Source organism: Zingiber officinale, chromosome 6B, assembly GCF_018446385.1.
Source record: "Zingiber officinale cultivar Zhangliang chromosome 6B, Zo_v1.1, whole genome shotgun sequence".
Taxonomy (NCBI): domain Eukaryota; kingdom Viridiplantae; phylum Streptophyta; class Magnoliopsida; order Zingiberales; family Zingiberaceae; genus Zingiber; species Zingiber officinale.
The window spans coordinates 102518506-102538444 of NC_055996.1; the positions used below are offsets into that span (position 1 = coordinate 102518506).

At 33.2% G+C, this 19939-nt stretch overlaps 2 protein-coding genes and 1 non-coding gene across 3 annotated transcripts; 1 reads left to right on the plus strand and 2 right to left on the minus strand.

Moving 5' to 3' along the window:
* Positions 1 to 4902: 4902 nt before the first annotated feature.
* LOC121990489 (putative [ribosomal protein S18]-alanine N-acetyltransferase) lies at positions 4903 to 5943 on the minus strand. Its single transcript, XM_042544610.1, has 2 exons — positions 5540 to 5943; positions 4903 to 5416 (listed from the first exon to the last, which is right to left on the minus strand). The coding sequence occupies exons 1-2, from the start codon at positions 5808 to 5810 to the stop codon at positions 5190 to 5192; spliced, it is 498 nt and encodes a 165-aa protein (XP_042400544.1). The 5' UTR covers positions 5811 to 5943; the 3' UTR covers positions 4903 to 5189.
* A 2304-nt stretch (positions 5944 to 8247) lies between these two features.
* Positions 8248 to 10539, plus strand: LOC121988557 (membrane steroid-binding protein 1-like). The gene is made up of 2 exons (XM_042542033.1): positions 8248 to 8647; positions 9912 to 10539. The coding sequence occupies exons 1-2, from the start codon at positions 8346 to 8348 to the stop codon at positions 10369 to 10371; spliced, it is 762 nt and encodes a 253-aa protein (XP_042397967.1). The 5' UTR covers positions 8248 to 8345; the 3' UTR covers positions 10372 to 10539.
* Positions 10540 to 19274: 8735 nt separating this feature from the next.
* Positions 19275 to 19357, minus strand: TRNAL-UAA. The gene has a single exon. It is a non-coding gene; the product is annotated as a tRNA-Leu (tRNA).
* Between the last annotated feature and the right edge of the window lie 582 nt (positions 19358 to 19939).

Below are 19939 nucleotides of genomic sequence, written 5' to 3' on the forward strand. Positions count from 1 at the left end.
AATTAATTAAACTCAATTCAATTAAGTTAACTCAATCAAAAGCTTAATCAATTTCAAAACTATAATAAATTACAAAACTTTAATTAATTTTAAAAGTTTAATTAATTTCACAAGCTTAATCAATTTCAAAATTATAATTAATTACAAAACTATAATTAATTTCAAATGTTTAATTAATTTCAAATGTTTAATTAATTTCAAAAGTTTAATTAATTTCAAAAGCTTAATCAATTTCAAAATTATAATTAATTACAAAACTATAATTAATTCAAAACTATAATTAACTTTCACAATCTAATTAATTTTCAAATATTAATTAACTTTCAAATCTAATTGATTTTCAAATTATAATTAACCTTTGAAATTTTAATTCTTTCCAAATGCTAATTAATCCTTAAATTTTAAATTTACACTTATATTTTAAAATTTAAAATTTGAACTTATTCAAAATCCAAACTTATATTTCAAAATTTAAAATTCAAAGTCATTCAAAATTCACACATATATTTTAAATTCTCAAATTCAGTATTTTTTTTAAAAAATCTAAATTAAACTTAAATTATGTTTGAAATATCATAAATATTTTTCAAAATTATAGATAAAATCATCTTCAAGATTAACGTAACTCCATCTCACACAAACTCAAGGATACCTAGAAGGGATGAGATGAAAAATTAGGAAAATAAATAATAATTTTTATGTTTTACATGCTTGAACTCTAGGATACCTTAAAACTCAAAACACTCATTTTTTGCGTTTATCTTTGAAAGTTAAAATATTCTTTTTCAAATTACAAGTATTTTTAAAAAATAAAATTCAGTTTTTATTTTTTTTTCTCTTCTTTGTGTTTAAATAAAATTATTTTAAAGCTAAAGTATTTTTATTAAAAGTTTTTTTAAGCTAAGTGCTTAACTAAGTTTTTTTTAACTAAGTATTTAACTAAGCTTTTTTTGAAAATCCTTTTTAATCTGAGTATTTAATTGAGCTTTTATCCACATCTCTTAAAGTTAAGTACTTAACTAAGTTTTTTTTTTTTAAAAAAAAAAAGCTAAGTATTTTTGAAAACATTTCTAATTTAGCTAAGTATTTTTCAAAACAATAATTTTCAAAGCTTAAGTTTATCTAAATTTTTTTTGAAAAGCTAAGTCATTTTCAAAAACTAAATCTAGCTAAGGTTTTGGTAAACCCTAAATCACTTTCAAAGCTTAAAAATTTTCTAAGTTCTTAAATTAAAGTCTACTTTCAAAACTACAAACTTGCCAATATTTTTTTTCTCAAGTAAGCTACCTTTCAAGGGGAGCAAGAATTCCTTATCTTTATATCCTTCTCTCTATTTAGTATTTTTGATATATGACAAAGAAGGAGAGAAAAGTGAAAGTTAAGTAATTAAAAAGTGAATAAGTGATTAAGGGGGGAGCTACAACAAGTTGTTCTAAATATTGCATCTTTTTAATTGCACTTGATATTGAATCTTGATATTGCATCTTTTTAACTCGTACGCATTTATGTTCTTATAATCAAGTTATGTTTTACTTAACTTTGAATTTTGTTGTCATAATCAAAAAGGGAGAGATTGTTTGTGCGGGAAGCATCCGACAATGGAACCTGAGTTTTGATAATGGCAAAGGGTTCAAAGTTAATATTATTTGTGGTCTAACAAGTTTGAATGATATTGTAAAAAAGTCCTAAGGGTTCTTAGGCAAAAGCCCTAACTACGGTTAGGCAGGTGGAAAATCCTAGGGGGTGTACTGGCAACCCTAGGTCCTAGGAGGTGGGAACCCTAAGCGGGAAGTCTTGGTGGGTCGAGAGATTCGGGTAAAATCCTAGAGTCGGGGACTCTAGGTTGAAATCCTGGTGTTACGAACCGGGTGGAAGTCTAGGCGGGTCGTGGAGCGGACGTCCAACATGAAGACAGGAAGCTTCAGACGCTGAGTAAAAGTCCAATTGGTATGAAGGATCAATCTGCCAACAAGTAAACTCTCCTGAGAGGAGTAGGTGAGAACGCATTCCCTGTTGAGGGAACAGTATGCGTCGGTTCGACCTAGGGTTTTCGAAGGAAATATGAAGTCAGAACTAGATAGTGCACAGGCTGTCAACTTAATTGTTTAATATTATTTTCTCTATTTGCCTAACTCTGTTTTGTAGGAAACTAATAATTTTGTAGGATCGGATTCAACCTTGATTGGTCAACCGAATGACCTGATCGGACGACCGAACCCCAGTACACAAAGGATCAAAATCCAGCTTTTGGTAAAGGGTTGACCAGAGGGATCAGTCGACTGAACCTCGGAATCGGTCTACTGAACCAAAGATAGACGAGCGAGTTGATCGGATCAGATGAGGCAGAGACCATTGGTTGATCGGTCGACCGAACAGAGGGATTGGTCGACTGAACGCAGGTGCTATCCAGAGAGGCTGCGTTTGGACGGAAGGCCGGGCAAGTTCAGCAGGTTCGGTCGACCGAACCAGGGGATCGGTTGACCGATCCGAGTCGAGTCAAGGCTTGATCCCGAAGATCAGGGGATCTGGATCAGGCTTGAAGCTGCTATAAAAAGGAGTCTCGACCAGCTACTTCAAACAACAATTCTACAAGCAATTTTCGAAGCTGCGCTCTACGCGGAAATGACTCAACGACGCTCAGCTACTGTTCCAACAATCGACGACTACTTCCATAATCTTTATTGTCAGTATAATCTTTTTAAGTTCGGTATTTGTAATTAATCCTGTAAAGATTTCTCGAACTTATAGTGATTGTTCGTCGAAAGTACTCTCACGTGCAGACTTGGAGTCGGAGTCGCCACAGGCTCCGAATCAAGTAAATCATTGGTGTTTGTATTTTGTTTGTCTCTCTCTTATTTCCGCTGCGTATTATTTTGAGTTTACTCAAAACGAACAAATTAACCACGAGCGCTATTCACCTCCCTAGCTCTTTTCAATCCTACAATATATTTTTAAACTTATTAATTTTATTTAATGAGTTATCTAAACGTATTATTTAATTGGCATTTAACTTTTACTAAGTTGATTAAATTCATTTAATGCTTTGAAAGAGAAAAATAATTAAATAGGAAGGGATGCATTTTTTATTACATAATTTAACTTCCATTTCGAAATTTTATATTTTATAAAAAATAAAAACAAATATATTTTTATATTTCGAATCCAATTAGAATCCTATAAAATTCTGCTAGAAATTAATGATTTTGTTTTGTTTTTTTTTAAATAAACTATCTCTTTCAGCAAGTTTTATCTTCAATGTAAACATTTCATATTATAGAAAGACCTTTATAAGTGATACAGTGGTAAAGAGGGATCCTATCTCGTAGAGATACCCCGATAGAGAGGAAAGTTAAGATGGTAAATGTTTAAATATCATCGGCCGATCGGGCGAAGATATCTTGACAGGGAAGAAAGATGCCCATTCCAACCTCGCCTCTGACTTGGATATATGCGCCGAACACCCAACGCTTAATGAAGTAAGGGGCGTCGGACGGAGGAGAAAATGATATGCAGAAATCGGCCCGAGCATAGTAGGACTTGGCATTGGCATAGCGGAACTTCGGCCGAGCGACTATCCTACTCAGCCAGACACCAAGATTCGACATTGGCAGAGCAGAACTTCGACCGAGCGACTATCTCGTTCGGCCAGGCGGTAGGACTCGACATTGTCACATTGGATCTCTGGCCGAGCGAACGAGACACAAGGAATAGTGAGGGGACCTGCCGAGCAGACAACCCGCTCGGCCTAGCAGCATACTCTCTCTGGTATCTAGCGACATCCTTTTGGGAGTTAGTGCCGCCAACACCGAGCATGGACAACCAGAATATCGTACGGCGGAAACTTCCATTATCACTTCAAAGATATGCTCGGCCTGTCAAGGAAAACTTGGGGAAGTGTAATCGCTTTCAGGAGTGTGCACGCGCTACAAGAACTCTATATAAAGGGGAGTCCAAGCATCAACGGAGGTACATGATATATGTAATATTCACGGTTTGTGCTACAGTATTCTTGTTGCTCCGCCTTATACTTCATCGTCGGTGACTGACTTGAGCGTCAGAGGGCCAACGCCGGGAACCCCGTCCCTAGGTCGGCACTGACATCATCTGTATTACAGATTAGAGTGGAGTTTATAAGTGGTCAATGGGAACGTCACATCCTTAACTTTCCATCTCTTTAACTTTTGAACCTGATTAATAAGCATTCCCTTTCAAGTACTCAAATTATTAGCATATTAGTATTTTTTTTGTTATTTAAGAATAAGATACAATCAAATATAAAAATATTATTTAATGTAGTAATTAAATATTTAATATTTCATTAAAATATTAAAATTTATGTTTCTCTAAATTAACAAAGAAAGAGAAAAATTAAACCACTTTATTTAATATTCTGCCTTTAGACTTCAATGACTTTATATCTCAGTAGTTATACATTGGTAGCTTAATTTTTAAGTAGGAGAATACTTAGGATGCGTTTCTGAAGATATAATCAGCCTTGCAATCAAGAGTATATTATAAAATTGATTATTTTATTGAGTATACTTTTAAATCTTTAATATAATCTTTATTATAAAAAATAATAAATTTTTATAATCTAAATTAAAGAATAATAACATGTAATCTGAATTATATTTTAATTTAAAATTTAATATATTAAATATACCCCTAATTTATTTCTTGTACCAATAAATCATCGTCCGTGGCCACGTCTTGATTATAGATACACAAACTAATATAATAATATAATATTAATTAAATTATATTACATTATATTATAAATTTGATTGCATTATTATCACTAAATATCAAAAAATATATCTTTTTTAAAAAGATAGATCCACTCTTTTGGTATCGATCCTACGATAAAGAGAGATAAATATAGATATCCAAACTATATGTACATAATAAGATAAACAGTAAGTCACCCATTTATGAGAATCGACCCCTACGTTACACTAAAAATATCAAACATTTACTATCTGCGCTACGGCGTGCGGCTAACTTTCTTTGAAAAACAATAAGACTTATTCTCGTTTATCTAAAAAAACAAACGAGTACGGAGGAGATTCACACACCAAACTCACATGAACACCATCCACACTACTACTGTTATCCATGAGGACTAGTGTTCAATAAGCAAGCAATTGTCATGGAGACTGAATGACCAGCAAATCCTAATGATCTTGAATCTATTCATCAAACTCCAAGAACATTCTATAGGCGTCTCTTTCTGGGGAGTAGTATTGCTGAATCAATCCATCCATTTGAAAACCAAGCTTTCTGTAAAGTAAAAGAGCAGGACTTCTAGCAGGATCAACATGAAGACAAACCCTCTGGATCTTTCTTGTCCTGCACTTTTCAATGGCTGCTCTCAGTAAAAGCTCTCCATGCCCTTGCCTTCTGTAGTTGTCCTTCACTGAATAATCAAGAACAAGCACCAATGCCAAAGCAGACATTTTGATCCGATTTCGTAAACAACTGTTGCTTAGATTCTCACAAACACAAACCAAAACATCATTTTTGGGCCAGAAACACCTACCAGCAAGTTTGGTGATGGAGGCAGAGAGGGAAGATATCCAGGAGTACATGGCGTAGCCAATGATCTCTTCATCTTTGCCCTTAGAGATCTTGAGGTAGATGAGTCCGTTGTTCTTCTTCCGCAGTTCGTCGTGGAAGGATTTGGAGAGGGATTCGTGCTTGGGGAAGATCTTTCTCTCCAATCTGGCGATCTCCTCTACGACAGAATCCGCGTCTTTGCGGGGATCGAAATCTGAGATTTCTGTCACCGCCGCCGGCGCCGGCGCCTCCATGCTAGGCCAGCTGAGTTAGAACTCGTCTTCGACGGGCAAAGAGCCGGCGGCCGCCAGGCCTGCCGCCCACTTCTACGCGGTTCCGCGCCCTAGCGGTTTATGCGGACATGGGTCGTGTGATCCAAATTCCAATCCATATGTAAACAATTTCGGCCCAATTGATGGATTTTGTCGAGTCCATATATTTTGTATAAATTATTAGTAGTAAATATTTTCGTAAATAGAAATCATTTGTAAAATGTAAAAGTTATATTATTTTACTTAATTTGTAATTTTATTAAATCATGCACTTGAATTTAAAAACATTTTACATTTATTAGAGGTGTAATTATTTTCTAAAATATCTCATCCATTTATTACGATCTCATAATTAAAATAAAATATTTATTTTATTTGAATCGAATTCATAGGAACTTCTAGTCTCTTCTCTCCTCTCCTCTTTTGAGTTTCACTAAAAAAATAAGCCTCCTATTAGTCGGATTGAAAAGTTACCATCATAGTTTGTAAAATTGTGATCCTATGTAAAATCGATTTAGAGTCAGAATCGGATCGTAGAATCGTACGATCCTACCAAAACCTCTTAAAATCTTATCATACATGATTAATAATTAGAAAAAATACCTAAAAACTCATTTACATATAAATAAATAACTAATTATATATATATATAATCATTACTCAGCACCTTAAATTACATTACTACATGTATAAATTCAACTGTCATTCTCACATAGTAATAATATTTATATTTTCATATTATAGAATGAAAGAATATAAAATTTCTATTAATACAATAATAATAACAACACATTTAATGTCAAAAATATTTCCTTGATTTATAAGATAATTCAATTTAAAAGTCAACAAAGCACTTAACGTATATAACAGAAACTATTGAATCTTTTGATTCAAATATGAAAACTAACTTAAAAATAATTAAACAAATGTTTAAATAATTTAAACCCCTAATAAGATGAAAAAAATAAAAAAAAAAACATAAAATCTTCTAGACATCCTAAAAGGATTTAAATGATATTTTTTAGGTTTGGAATATGATGGTTAAGGATAAATTTTGAAATTTATTAAAGATCTCTGAATGAGCTTTGATTTGATATATTATAGGTCTCGTGGTTCAATCCGAGTCAAAAGTTATGACCTTTCAAAACTTTCACCGATCCTGCTCCGATCCGGTTCCGATCCTACCTATTCTGTTCCGATCCTACCGATCGTGTTGCGATCCTACGGCAAAAACGATTCTGCACAATCCTGGATCGATTTTGGGCTTCCGGATCGTAAGATCCTACGATCCGGATCGCGATTTTGCAAACTATGGTTACGACCTCTACAAATATTTTTTAAAAAAGTACTCCCGATTATCTAATTGTCAAAAAAGGATTTTTTTTTCAATTTTTTTTTTAAAAAAAAAACAAATAACATACCATATAAAAATAAATAAATTCAATCGAAAACAAATTATATATATTAAAAATTTCTTTATTAATTTATCAAAATTATTTAAACTTCAAAATTATTTTATAACGATGAAAACCAATATAAAATTATTTTAATAATGATTAATTAAGTATCATAATGTTGTAACACTATTATACTGTTGTAATAGGTCAATTAGTTAAGGGCAGAGTCCCCTATTGTCCTACGCAGGTTTTAGCTTGGGTAAACATGTGAGAGAAAGGAAGATAGCCAGGTTTCAATAAGCCCAGGACTATAACATTTCTAATTTTACCATTGCAATTACGGGTTGCTATACAATTTTTTTATAGTAAATTTCACCATGTTAAAACAATTTTAATGAAGTAATTTTAAATAAGTTAGTAAAAGTTGACAATTGTTATAATATGAGTCTAATCTTTGATAAGATGCGTTTGTATACCACATAAATAATTTTTTTTCCATACTAGTCAACATTATAGTATAGCGTTTACTAGATCAATAGCTATTACATGTAATTATAAGATCAATAACTCCTAAAAAAAAAAATTCCTTCCACTCAATGGTCGACTATAAATTGGTAATATAATTTACCTCATTGATATAGTATAGGGGACGGATTATAATCATTTATTATTATAATAAATATTAAACAATTATAGCAATTATCTCTAATAAATACTAGTCAAGATTATTATATTGTAATAATTATAATTCACAAATACTATAATATAAATAATTTATTTTTATTAAAACTAATCAGTATTATATTATATAAGTTATATGATCTTAATTATTACCATTATACAATTATATAGTTATAGTAATTGTGAAATTATAGTTACCATATATACAGAATTGTAACGGTTATGATAATATTAAAAAAAATAAATTGAGGTGAAATGCGATGTTAATTTTATAATAATGTGATTTTTTATGATATTTTTAAGGGTATTAATCCTAATAAAAGGAAACTAAATGGACCTTTCCTTCCTCTTTGAATAAGGGTCTCGCTTTCCATTTCCCTTTTTCATCTTTGCTTCGGGATTTCCGCTTCCAAGAGAGTGCGAGAGAGAGGGAACACAGATGGCGGTCGCGGAAGCTTGGGAGACGGTGAAGAAGGCAATCGAAGCATACACCGGTCTATCGCCGGCGATCTTCTTCACGGTGCTGGCGATAGCCTGGGCGCTTTACCACTCGTTGGTGGGGTTCCTGGCGCCGCCGCCGCCGCCGCCTCGCTCGAGGGAGCGGGAGGAGGAGCCCCTGCCGCCGCCTCTCCAGCTCGGGGAGATCACCGAGGAGGAGCTCCGAGTCTACGATGGATCCGATCCTAAGAAGCCGCTCCTCATGGCCATCAAGGCTCAGATCTATGACGTCACCCAAAGCAGGTTCGTCGCTTGCTCGATTTCTTGATGTGATTGATATGGTCTTGGTGGATTATTTTTCGATCTTGATTGTTGCCCCTTACTTCCTGAGATTTCTAGGGTTCGAAATTTTACTACCTAACTATTTATTTCTTTTAGGGCATTAGATGTTGGATCAATTGGATGACATAGAACTTCAATCTTAAACGGTCTATTGTGATCGTATAACTATCATGGCATGTTATTGTCGACTCCTGCGACTACCGTAAATACCGAATAAAACTCAATAAATGGCAATAGTGATTTTGTATGTGGTTGTCTCGTCGAGAACTTTGGCACCCAAACCGATGGGAGTATATCGACTTAGATATGCGGCATGGGGTTTTATTTGAGCAATGAACTGGATAATCTGGACAATTGAACAAACATATCCGTGCTAGAACTTCATTATTAACTCTAACCAGGATTTTGCATTATGGAAATTGCAGGAAATTGTATCCTACTATGCAAATCAATTAGTAGAATATTTTTTTACTAAACGCTAGTTTTGGAGGTAAAACCACAGTTGGATTTCATAATCAGCATCCATACTATGCAATGCTAATTCCTATGTCTTTTTTGCGATTCCTAAATTATGGAAACTTAGTTTGGACGCCATTGGGTGAAAATATATCTCTACTTGTTGAAACAATCTAAACCGTTTTTTTTTTTTTTTGCGTGTGAAAAAATGATGAATTTTCAACTCAAAATTAGTCTTTAGCTATCACGAACACTGTGATGATTTGCCTGATTTATTTGATTTCCTATCCCGCTTCAATTAAATTCTTTTTTACATCATTGCATCACATCACGTCACAAATTTTCACACCATATCACATTCGATTTTAGTGCATATTGTTCTGGAACTCTATTCTATAGGCTCAGTGCATGAAAGACTAAGTTTATGCAGTTTGTCGAATGTATATTCTTTTCAAGACTATACTTTCCCTTCACAAGTCACGACTTAGTAGCCGCTTTCTATTCCCTCTCCAAAATATCAGTTCACTGTATCTTTGTTGCTTACCATTCACTAAAAAACCAACCTGAATTATGTTCAAATTCTTTGACCGCTCCTTTCGGTGTAGAAAATGACTTTTGGTTCTTAGTTGTTGCATGTTTTGCTAACCGTGAGCACTAAGTAGTAGCCTTTGGCCTCCACTAACCCAACCTTGTGTTGCTCTGTGGCTAATCGTATCATCTGAACCAACACATTTAGAAAAAATATTCACTTTTCTGCTCGCTTCAACAGGATGTTCTATGGGCCTGGTGGGCCGTATGCTTTATTTGCAGGCAAAGATGCAAGTCGTGCATTGGCAAAGATGTCATTCGAACCAACAGATCTGACCAGTGATATCTCTGATCTAGGTCCTTTCGAGCTTGAGGCTTTGCAGGATTGGGAATACAAATTCATGAGCAAATATGTGAAAGTTGGGACAGTCAAGAAGGCAGTCCCTGAGTCTTCTGACTGTGGCCCTTCTGAAGTAACTGAGGGCACACAACAGGATGTATCCTCTGAAACAGGTGTGAGCAGAGAGCTGCCTGCAGAAACCAAGGAGGCTGATCTTGACGCAGAGCCACAAACGGAGAAGGTTGTGAAATCAGATCATCATGAAGTCGTGGAGCAACTGGCAGAAGTGAATAGATCTGAAGCTGACGACGGTCATGTAGAGGTGAAAGAACTCGGTAGCAGCAAAGATGCCAAAGATTGATTCCCTTCGCCGTTATATTAGCTCTTTCGCGACTCCCTCCACCTTTGCACTAGCATTAGACAACTTGTTATTTTGGGTGCATGATTTTTCATACAATCTTGTTGCAGTTTCCGTGTTGACTCGTATATGCTCTATTTGCGAATAAATGTTGTCTAGTTGCTCTCTTTTCGTAGTGGAATTTGAATGCCGTGGTTGTTCCTTTTTGTTTTTTTTCTTTCGGCTTTGGAGATCAAATAAAGTGCACTTGTTTCTGCTTGGATCCGTAGGTTCAAGCCTGGAATACCTGCAGGGAAGAGCAAAATTGAGCTGGATAAAATGATCCAAATAGAAAAAGTTTGTTTCGTGTCATAGTAATGATTAATTTTGAAAAAATGTTATGTATAAGGGAAAAAATTTAATAAAAATTTTAAGGATGAGATAAAAAAAAAATATATATATATATATATATATATATATATATATGAAATGATGGGTCATATGATTAATTTTGTGCATATGATGGCTCTTAATTTTGAGAAAGTGACGGCGTAGCACGCCAACTAAAGTATTTTTTAAATGTTAGCTTCCTATTAAAACCTCTACCCGCATGGTATTTTCTAAACAATCTGTATTGGTGCGTCATATAGAAATGTACGTTATTCGGAAATTATGCTATTGACTTTTCTCTGTCATCGAACACCGCACCGACTGCTTGCCTACTTCTACAAGTGACAAGCAGTAAGTAAAGGAGTAGACAGTCACTTCCATCCCGCATGGATTTATTTACTCGTCGCTTTCCTTGACGCCGACACAGGCACTCCACAGTAAGTCCAAGCAGAGCACGTTCAATGCACGGGGACAAAGGCCGGTTCGAATCGTTCGACCTTCAGTTACTCCCTCTGAACCAAAGCTTTTTCTCACATTCAATGCGTCAACTCTGCGCTTAAAATCTAGATTTAGCGTTCCAAGGATCAATGAAGAGATAGTCCAAAGACAGCAGCATGTACTCTGCTGTGGAAAATATATGCGCATTGATCTTGACTCTTGAGAGAGCGAAAGCTAACAAAACTCATCATTTCACTTGTTCAGTTCAAGTGCAACGGAGAAGACAAAGGGATCATTGTCATTTATTGACAGAGCAAGAGCAAGAGAGTGCAGTATCCAAAAATGTTAGAGCAAGATAAACAGTTCGTATGATTTTTCTTTTATATATATTTTTCATAAAGTAATCGAAAAAATGTTGTAGAAATAGAATTTAAAAATAAGAATGTAAAAGATAGTTACTAATATAAATAATTTTTTTTATTTGGAGCCTTTAACGACTTATACTCTAAGAACCACACTTTAAGAGTACTTTCGTTGGATAATTACTATTAGTTTGAATAAAATTACATAATTGAAATACAAAAATTATAAAGTAAAGTTACTGACAACAAAGAGAATTAAAAGAACTTGATCGTAGGTTGTCTAAATAGCATTTGAGCGTCGTTGAGAGCTTTCAGAGCAGCGCATAAGTATAAAAGTCATAGAAAATTGTTATCAGATATCGTTGGCCGAGACCCTTTATATAGCACTATTTTGGGTGCATGGACCACCTCCAGACCCCTGGACCGATATGGATACATCTCGGCGAAAGCTTATCTCTGAAAATTTATCCAACTCCGGGCGATTGGAACGGTCCGGGCGCCTGGACCTTGATGTGTATCGACCAATTAGTGAACGCCACCTCAGCTAGTCGCCCGTTGGTTCTCCCGGACGTCAGGGTGCCTTGATTGTGTCTGGGCGCCTGGATCCCCTTTTTACAGCCTTTTGATTTCCTATATCACAAGGTTGACACAACAAGTAAAACATTATAATCGAATTTGACATTCTCGGGATTGTCCAATTCTGACTTTCGGATTTCCATGAAACCCTAAGTCGGACCGACGCCTGCTGTTCCCTCTACAAGGAGCGCATCCTCACCTACTCCTTTTAAGAGAGTTTACCTGATGTCAAACTGGTCCTCCAGACTGTTTGGATTTTTGTTTAGTGATCTTGGCTTGGGAGTTCTGTTTGACGTCCGATCCTCGACCCGTCCAGACTTCCGCCTGATGTCCGTAGCCTCAGAGCTTTCACCTACTATCCACGACCCATAGGATTTTTCGCCTAACATCCTCGATATGCTAAGACTTCCGCTCGGTCCCTCAAACCATGACTTCCTTGTCTAACCACAACTAAGACTTTCCACATATTTGCCTAAACTCACATAAGACTTTCTTGCACACTCAATTAGACTTATTAGAACTAAAATAATCTTTAACTTTAAATCTTTTGTCATTATTAAAACTTGGGTTCGATTATCTGATACTTTCTGTACCAATAATCTCCACTTTTTTATTATCACAATACAGTTCAAGATTAAGTAAAATATAACTAGTTAAGAATACTTGAAGACCTATACAAGAAATAATTTCAATTACATTTTCAAAGTTTAAAATTTCTAAATATAAAAATAGAACTTAAAAAATGTTCATACGTTCAAAGTTAAAATTTCTCTCTAACAAAATTTTAACATTAAGCGAAAAACTTTTTTTCTTTTTAAAAAGTGTTTAGCTTTGAAAATACTTACTTACTTTTGAAAAACTTTTTTTCTTTTTGAAAAATACTCCGCTTTGAAAATACTTAGTTTTTTAAAATAATTTAAACAAACTAACTTAACTTTTAATCTTTTTCAAAGTTTTTCAAAATAAGTTAAACTAACAACTTAACTTTTAATCATTTTCTCCCCTTTTAACATATATCAAAAATAATTTATAAAGAAATATAAAAAAACTATTCCTCAATTAATGCCTTAGTTAAAAAGAAATTTAAACAATTTGAAGATACAAGTGCTTAAATAATTATTTTGTTTAAGAGAAAGGAAAAAAAATTACAAAAGTAAAAATTAGCTAAAGTTAATAGCATGAGTATAACTTTAGAGTCCAATCATGCAAAAATCAAAATAATTTTTGTTAAAAAAATATTAAAAATAATCATTTACTTTCTTTAAAATAAATGTTTAACCTTTAGCTATTAGTTGTTTACCATAAGATAGCAGTGTTCACTTTGTTAGTCAAGTCAAGTAAAATATCCAGTAAGTTATCGACTTAGAAGGATTTACAAAATTTGATCATTATTAATTGGTATTTTTCACCCAAATTTTATGTTGATGCACTATATAAGTATATGAAAATATAGTCAATACCTTAAGCATCTCACACCATTCTAAGTGTTCTCAATACACAATCAAAATAATCATAGTGTGCTTGTGAGATGATAGTTACCTAGAACTATATGTACATATCCCGTAGTAGTTTTTGATGTGGTCAACCTAGTTAAGTTAAGTTTGTGTATTTGATTCTTGTGACTAAGTGTGTAGGAACTTAGAAATATAAGAAGATGAGCGGAAGACTCAACTATTGAGAAGGGTGGCATTGGAAGGGAGTCGACAAATTTGGTGTATCCGAGGGATGAGGTGCTATGGAAGAGTACACCGATGGACGAGAAGGACATGTGCAATGTTCAAGGGACGAGAAGCTGAGAAGGAAGGCTGCTCAAGGAGAAGGTCGGAGTTGGATTTGAGTGACCTCAACTTCGGTTAGCCGGAGCATTACCCATGTGAAAAGATCGTCTAAGGCGCTGATCTGCCTCATGGAAGGCGCCTTCGATGAACAGTATCGAAGGGCCTTCTAGCCTATGGAAGGCGCCTTCCAGTGACCGTTAGCTGAAGATAAAATCTTATCTTTAGCGATAAGATTTCTCTGATTGAAAGCGTCATAAACCTAATTAAAGGCGCCTTCTATCTTCGGATAGAGTTTTCCAAGGATTATAAAAAAACTCCTAGAGTTAAGAAATATTCAACAACTCTTGTATTTATTTCCTAGCATATTTCTGAGCATTCAATGAGTATAAGACACTTCTCCACCTTCAACAAAGGAGACTTTATAGTGCTTTCATTTGTCTTGGATTAACAACCACGTAGGTTGTAATCAAGTAATTTTTCCGCCTCTTTCATTTTTCAGTTGTTCAATTAATTTATTATAATTGTGCTATTAATCTAAGTTGAAAGATCGGGAAAGACTCATTTTTTTTTTATGACAATTCACCCTTTTCTTGCCGACCTACATGGGTTAATAAGTGATATGAGAACCCAATCGCTTCAGAATGACTAACCGTTGATTGAAGCATATAAGAGATGGTCGGAGCTAGCATCTACCCACCAACATTCGAGGGGGAGTTCACGTTTTGGAAGAGACGAATGGAGGTATTCTTTAAGATAGATTTTATATTTTATTAATAATGAAATATAATTTCGAAGCACCAAAGAACACGAACGGAGAAGAACTCGAAGAATACCTTTGGACCAAAAAGTAGCGTGATGCATTTATGGCAAACAGTAAGACTGAATTTCATCTTATAAGCATACTATCGGTTAAGGAACTCTACAAAATTGGCAACTACAAGAGTGTAAAAGAACTTTGGGAAAAGTTCTTGAAGTTCTATGAAGAACCAAAAGAAGCCGAATCCAACTCCTCGATGAACATCAAATCGTCATTAGAAGAATCAGAGAACAAGGAAATTGCCAGAATAACACTTATAACCGAATACCTACCTGAATACAAAGAAAGCTTGTCTGAGATGAGCATGATAAAAGGGGGAGTATCCAACTTCGAACTGTTGGACCCTGTGGTTGTTTTGATGTGATCAACCAAGTTGGTTAGCTCCTGCTTTGTGTTTGATCCCTGTGTCTGAGTGTGCAGGAACTTAGGAGCGCAAGAAGTTGAGCGGAAGACGCAGCTAGCGAGAAGGACGACACGGGAAGGGAGCCGACGGGCTCGGTGCGTCTGAAGGATGAGAGAGATGCGAAAGAGTACACCGGTGGACGAGAAGAACGTGCGTCACGTTCGAGGGACTTAAAGCCGGGACGAAAAATTGCTCGAGGAGAAGGTCGGAAATTGGGTTCGGGTGAGCCCTATTTCGGTTGGTCGGAATCACCCAAAAGAACGGAACTTCGGAAGTCGAAGCAAAGAAGCAAGCTGGAAAAGCTGCCAACTTGGAGGCGCCTCCATAAGGCATTGGAGGGGCCTCCAGCTTGAAGGCGCCTTCAGTCCTTGTTGAAGACGCCTTCAACCAGGTCAAACTGACCGTTTGCATTCGGATAGAGTTCTATCTGATCACTCACTTGGAGGCGCCTTGGACCTTCGGGATAGACTTTTCAGGGGCTATAAAAGGACCCCTGGACCTAGGAATTAACAATCAATTGTTCTTTCAACTCTGTAGTCATTCCTAGCAACTTGTCTGAGCTTTCCATTGTATAGAAGGCTTCTCCGCCTTCAGAAAAGGAGATCTTTTCAGAGTCTTTTCTTCTGCCTTGGATTAACAACCGTCTTGGTTGTAACCAAGTAAATTGTTGAGTTCTTTTTTCTTTATTTCTGTTAAGTTTAATTTTTAATTATTGTTATCTTTTTGAGTTGAAAGACGAGGAGGGTATACTTTATTTTTTCAGACAATTCACCCCCCTCTTGCCGGCCTCCGCTGCACCTACACGAATATGATATGGTAAGTGAGGTATGTCTTCTACCTCTTGATCAACTTATTCTGGAATAACATTAATGTCAAAATCCTTATGTAAACTAAAATTTAATAATAATAAATTTAAAACAAAAAGGAAAATGATGATTTGAAAGGAAAAACAGTTAATGCATGTCCATTAGAATTGTTTGATAAAATTAAATTTAAAAATAATAAATTAAAAGAACAAATCGAATCATTGAAAAATAACTATGGGGTTTAACTCCAAAAGATTTATGAAATTTAAATTTTAGAAATTATAAATGACTCAAGTGGTAAAGCAGGAACTATAGGGGTCAAATTAAAAAAAAAATTGTATAAATTATGTTCCACTAAAATTATTGATTAATCGCGTAGGAAATAATTTATATTAGATTCTTAAATCATACTTAGGATAACTTAAGTTAATTTTATACATGCTTTAAAATTTAATATATTTTATCTTTCATATTATTTAAACCAATTATTTAAATTCCTACTTTTCATATTTAGAGTTGGAAATTTTTACTACGCTATTTGATGATTTGATCTAATTTTTTTTAAAAAAAATTTCGTTAAATTATTTTCTATAAATTTATTAATAAAAATGATATTTTAAAATTTTAAATTATTTTGTACACTTATTTTTAAAAATTTTATTTTTATATTATAAAACATGATATTTTCTATCATAATAAAATTTTTTGATATTTTTTGAATTTTATTTTAATTATTACAAATTATTTTCTAAAAAGTGAATTTTTAATATTAAAAATTCAGAAAAATAGAAATTTAGGAACTTTGATTTTTTGTTAGTATTATACAATATGTTTTTCATTTCCAAGAAAATTAATAGAATTTTTAGAGCAGAAAAATATATTTTTAAATTTATCTTCAAAAATTCTGTTGTTTTGATAAGATAAATTAATTTTGTTCGATAAACAAATTTTTTACTATAAAATTTTTTCTACTAATATAGATTATTCTGTTTAAGTTTAACAAAAATTTTTAGGATTTTTTGAAATCGTAAAGTAATTTTGAAATTATTTTTGTCAAAATAGAAGAGTAATTAGTAATAATAGAATATTTTTGACAATTATTTCTGAAAAATATTAACCAGCTAGTAATTCTTATAATGTACCCCTAGAAAATTATTGTACAATTTTTTTAACTATTTATTTTATTTTTCTCAATTTTTTGATGTGGCCAAAAGGTAGAAATAGGTACAAATTAAGGGTGAGTTAGAGATAATATTTTGAAATTTTAGAATTTTTATCCTTGTACTTAATGAAGTTTTGCAATTTTTTTTTATAATTTCAATTTACTTTATATAATCATGTTATTATATTTTATTTAACTCTAACTTTAACTTGGATTGATGTACATCAAAAAGGGAGAGATTATAAGTATCCCTTGGTAGTTTTTGATATGGTTAACCGAGTTAAGTTAGGTCTTATGTATTTGATCCTTGTGTCTAAGTGTGTAGGAGCTTAGGAATACAAGAAGTCGATCGGAAGACGCGGCTGGTGAGAAGGGTGACACGGGAAGGAAGTTGACAGGCTCGATACATCCAAGGGACGAGGTACTGCGGAAGAGTATACCGATAGATGAGAAGGACGTGAATGACGCTCGAGGGGCGAGAAGCCGGGAAGAAAGCCTACTCAAGGAGAAGTTCGGAGTTGGGTTCAGGTGAACTCAACTTCGGTTTGCCAGAGCATCACCCACGCGAAGAGATAAGCTAAGGAGCTGATCTGCCTCATGGAAGGCGCCTTCCATGGCTTGGAACGCGCCTTCGATGAATAGTATCGAAGGCGCCTTACAACTTATAGAAGACATCTTCAAGTGACCGTTAGCTGAAGATAAAGTCTTATCTTCGACGATAAGATTTCTCTAATTGAATGCGTCTTGAACCCAATTGAAAGCGTATTCCATCTTTGGATAGAGTTTTCTAGGGACTATAAAAAAATCTTTTGCGTTAAGAAATATTCAATAACTCTTGTATTCATTTACTATCATATTTCTGAGTATTTAACGAGTGTAAGAGACTTTTTCTCCTTCAACAAAGAAGACTTTATAGTGCTTTATTTGTTTTGGATTAGCAACCACCTAAATTGTAACTAACTAATTCTTCTGTCTATTTTATTTTAGTTGTTCAATTAACTTATTATAATTGTACTACTAATTTGAGCTGAAAGATCAGGAAAGATTAATTTTTATTTTTCAGGGTAATTCACCCCTCACTTATCGGTCTACTCGCACCAATACTATAAGTACATATTTTCTAAGGAAAAACTTAGTCTAAGTCTATATCTCAATTTAAAAACATTTATTTTGGAGAGATAGAGTTTAAAGTTAAGAACATATTAATTTTAAGAACAAAAATTTTGAAAACATATTTTTAAATTAGAAATTAAAGACTTAAAGATAGGTAATTTATAAAATAACCTATACTACTATGTATATTCCTAACTATTTTTTAAGTGTACTGAATTTAAGTTTCGGTAAGAATTTAATGAAGATATCTACTAGGTTTAATTTCAACTTTAGCCACATGAGCACAATGATATATTGGATTTTTTATTAAGTTGATTGAACTTTTATTATCACTTGATGCTTTTGTATTCTAATTGATAATATTTTAAAGTATACATCAAGTTGAGTTATACATTCCCCTATAATTATTTATTCTACTTCGGTAATGAGTAATGACAACATAATGTCCAAGCTCATTAACATATAAATTAATATAAATTAATTATTTCTATTTAGTTTGTATCAATATAGTCCGGTCGAACTTTTTTTAATGACATCGACTAAAATTAATTAGTTTTAATTAATGGAGTTGTTAAGTGTAATCAAGTAACTTATGTAAATTGGCTAACTATTTTTTAGTAGACTTTTTAAATTAGATCGAATAATTTTAAGATTTAGGTTATTGTATGACGTAATTTGGTTAGATAATAATAATAATAATAATAATAATAATATATAAAGAAAACATAATTTTAATTAAAATTACTGGCATTTATTTTAATTCTAAAAATTATGAAATGCTGGCTATGGGGTTCGAACCTTAGTTTGTATCAATATAGTCCGGTCGAACTTTTTTTAATGACATCGACTAAAATTAATTAGTTTTAATTAATGGAGTTGTTAAGTGTAATCAAGTAACTTATGTAAATTGGCTAACTATTTTTTAGTAGACTTTTTAAATTAGATCGAATAATTTTAAGATTTAGGTTATTGTATGACGTAATTTGGTTAGATAATAATAATAATAATAATAATAATATATAAAGAAAACATAATTTTAATTAAAATTACTGGCATTTATTTTAATTCTAAAAATTATGAAATGCTGGCTATGGGGTTCGAACCCATGCGCATTAGAATGCAGAAGATCTTAAGTCTTCCCCCTTAACCACTCGGGCAAACCAGCAACTGTGATTACAGAATTAAAATATAAGACTTAGTAATATTTTCTATAATTGAGAATATTAGTTTTTACCCTTCTACATTAAACAAATTAAATTAAATTGTTAAACTCTTTCTCCATCCCTACTTTAATATTGTCAACAAATAATTGTTTTTTTTATAAACATTTTAATTCAATTATAATTTACATGGAATTTTTTCATGTATAAAAAATTGATAATTCCACATAATTAAGCTAAAAATTAAGATTTATGCTTAAAGGGATTCACTTTGTCACGTTTCTTTATTTTTATTTTTATTTTTTTACTCCGAAAATATGGTGCAGTGGTAAGGACGCTCAGTTGTTTTTCAAACACTCATGGTATTCCCAACTACGACGTATTCTTAATTTATTTTGGTAATTATTGAAAAGTTTTCGTGAGATCAGATTAATCATCTATATTTAACGTTATTCAATCTGATTAATCATTATATTTTATTTTTTTATCTTTGTTTGCTTTAATTTCTTTTTTTTTTATTACTTTTGCCTTTTACCTTGCCTCTTCTTATACTCTACTAGCTTTTTAAAGATGAGATAAAATTACTT

What these genes read in the sequence shown, in the direction of transcription:
- LOC121990489 (XM_042544610.1), bottom strand. Translation starts at nt 5,810, where the DNA reads ATGGAGGCGCCGGCGCCGGCGGCGGTGACAGAAATCTCAGATTTCGAT. An exon ending in CTCCATCACCAAACTTGCTG is followed by an intron (nt 5,417 to 5,539) that starts GTAGGTGTTTCT and finishes TTGATTATTCAG; the next exon opens with TGAAGGACAACTACAGAAGG.
- LOC121988557 (XM_042542033.1), top strand. Translation starts at nt 8,346, where the DNA reads ATGGCGGTCGCGGAAGCTTGGGAGACGGTGAAGAAGGCAATCGAAGCA. An exon ending in TATGACGTCACCCAAAGCAG is followed by an intron (nt 8,648 to 9,911) that starts GTTCGTCGCTTG and finishes TCGCTTCAACAG; the next exon opens with GATGTTCTATGGGCCTGGTG.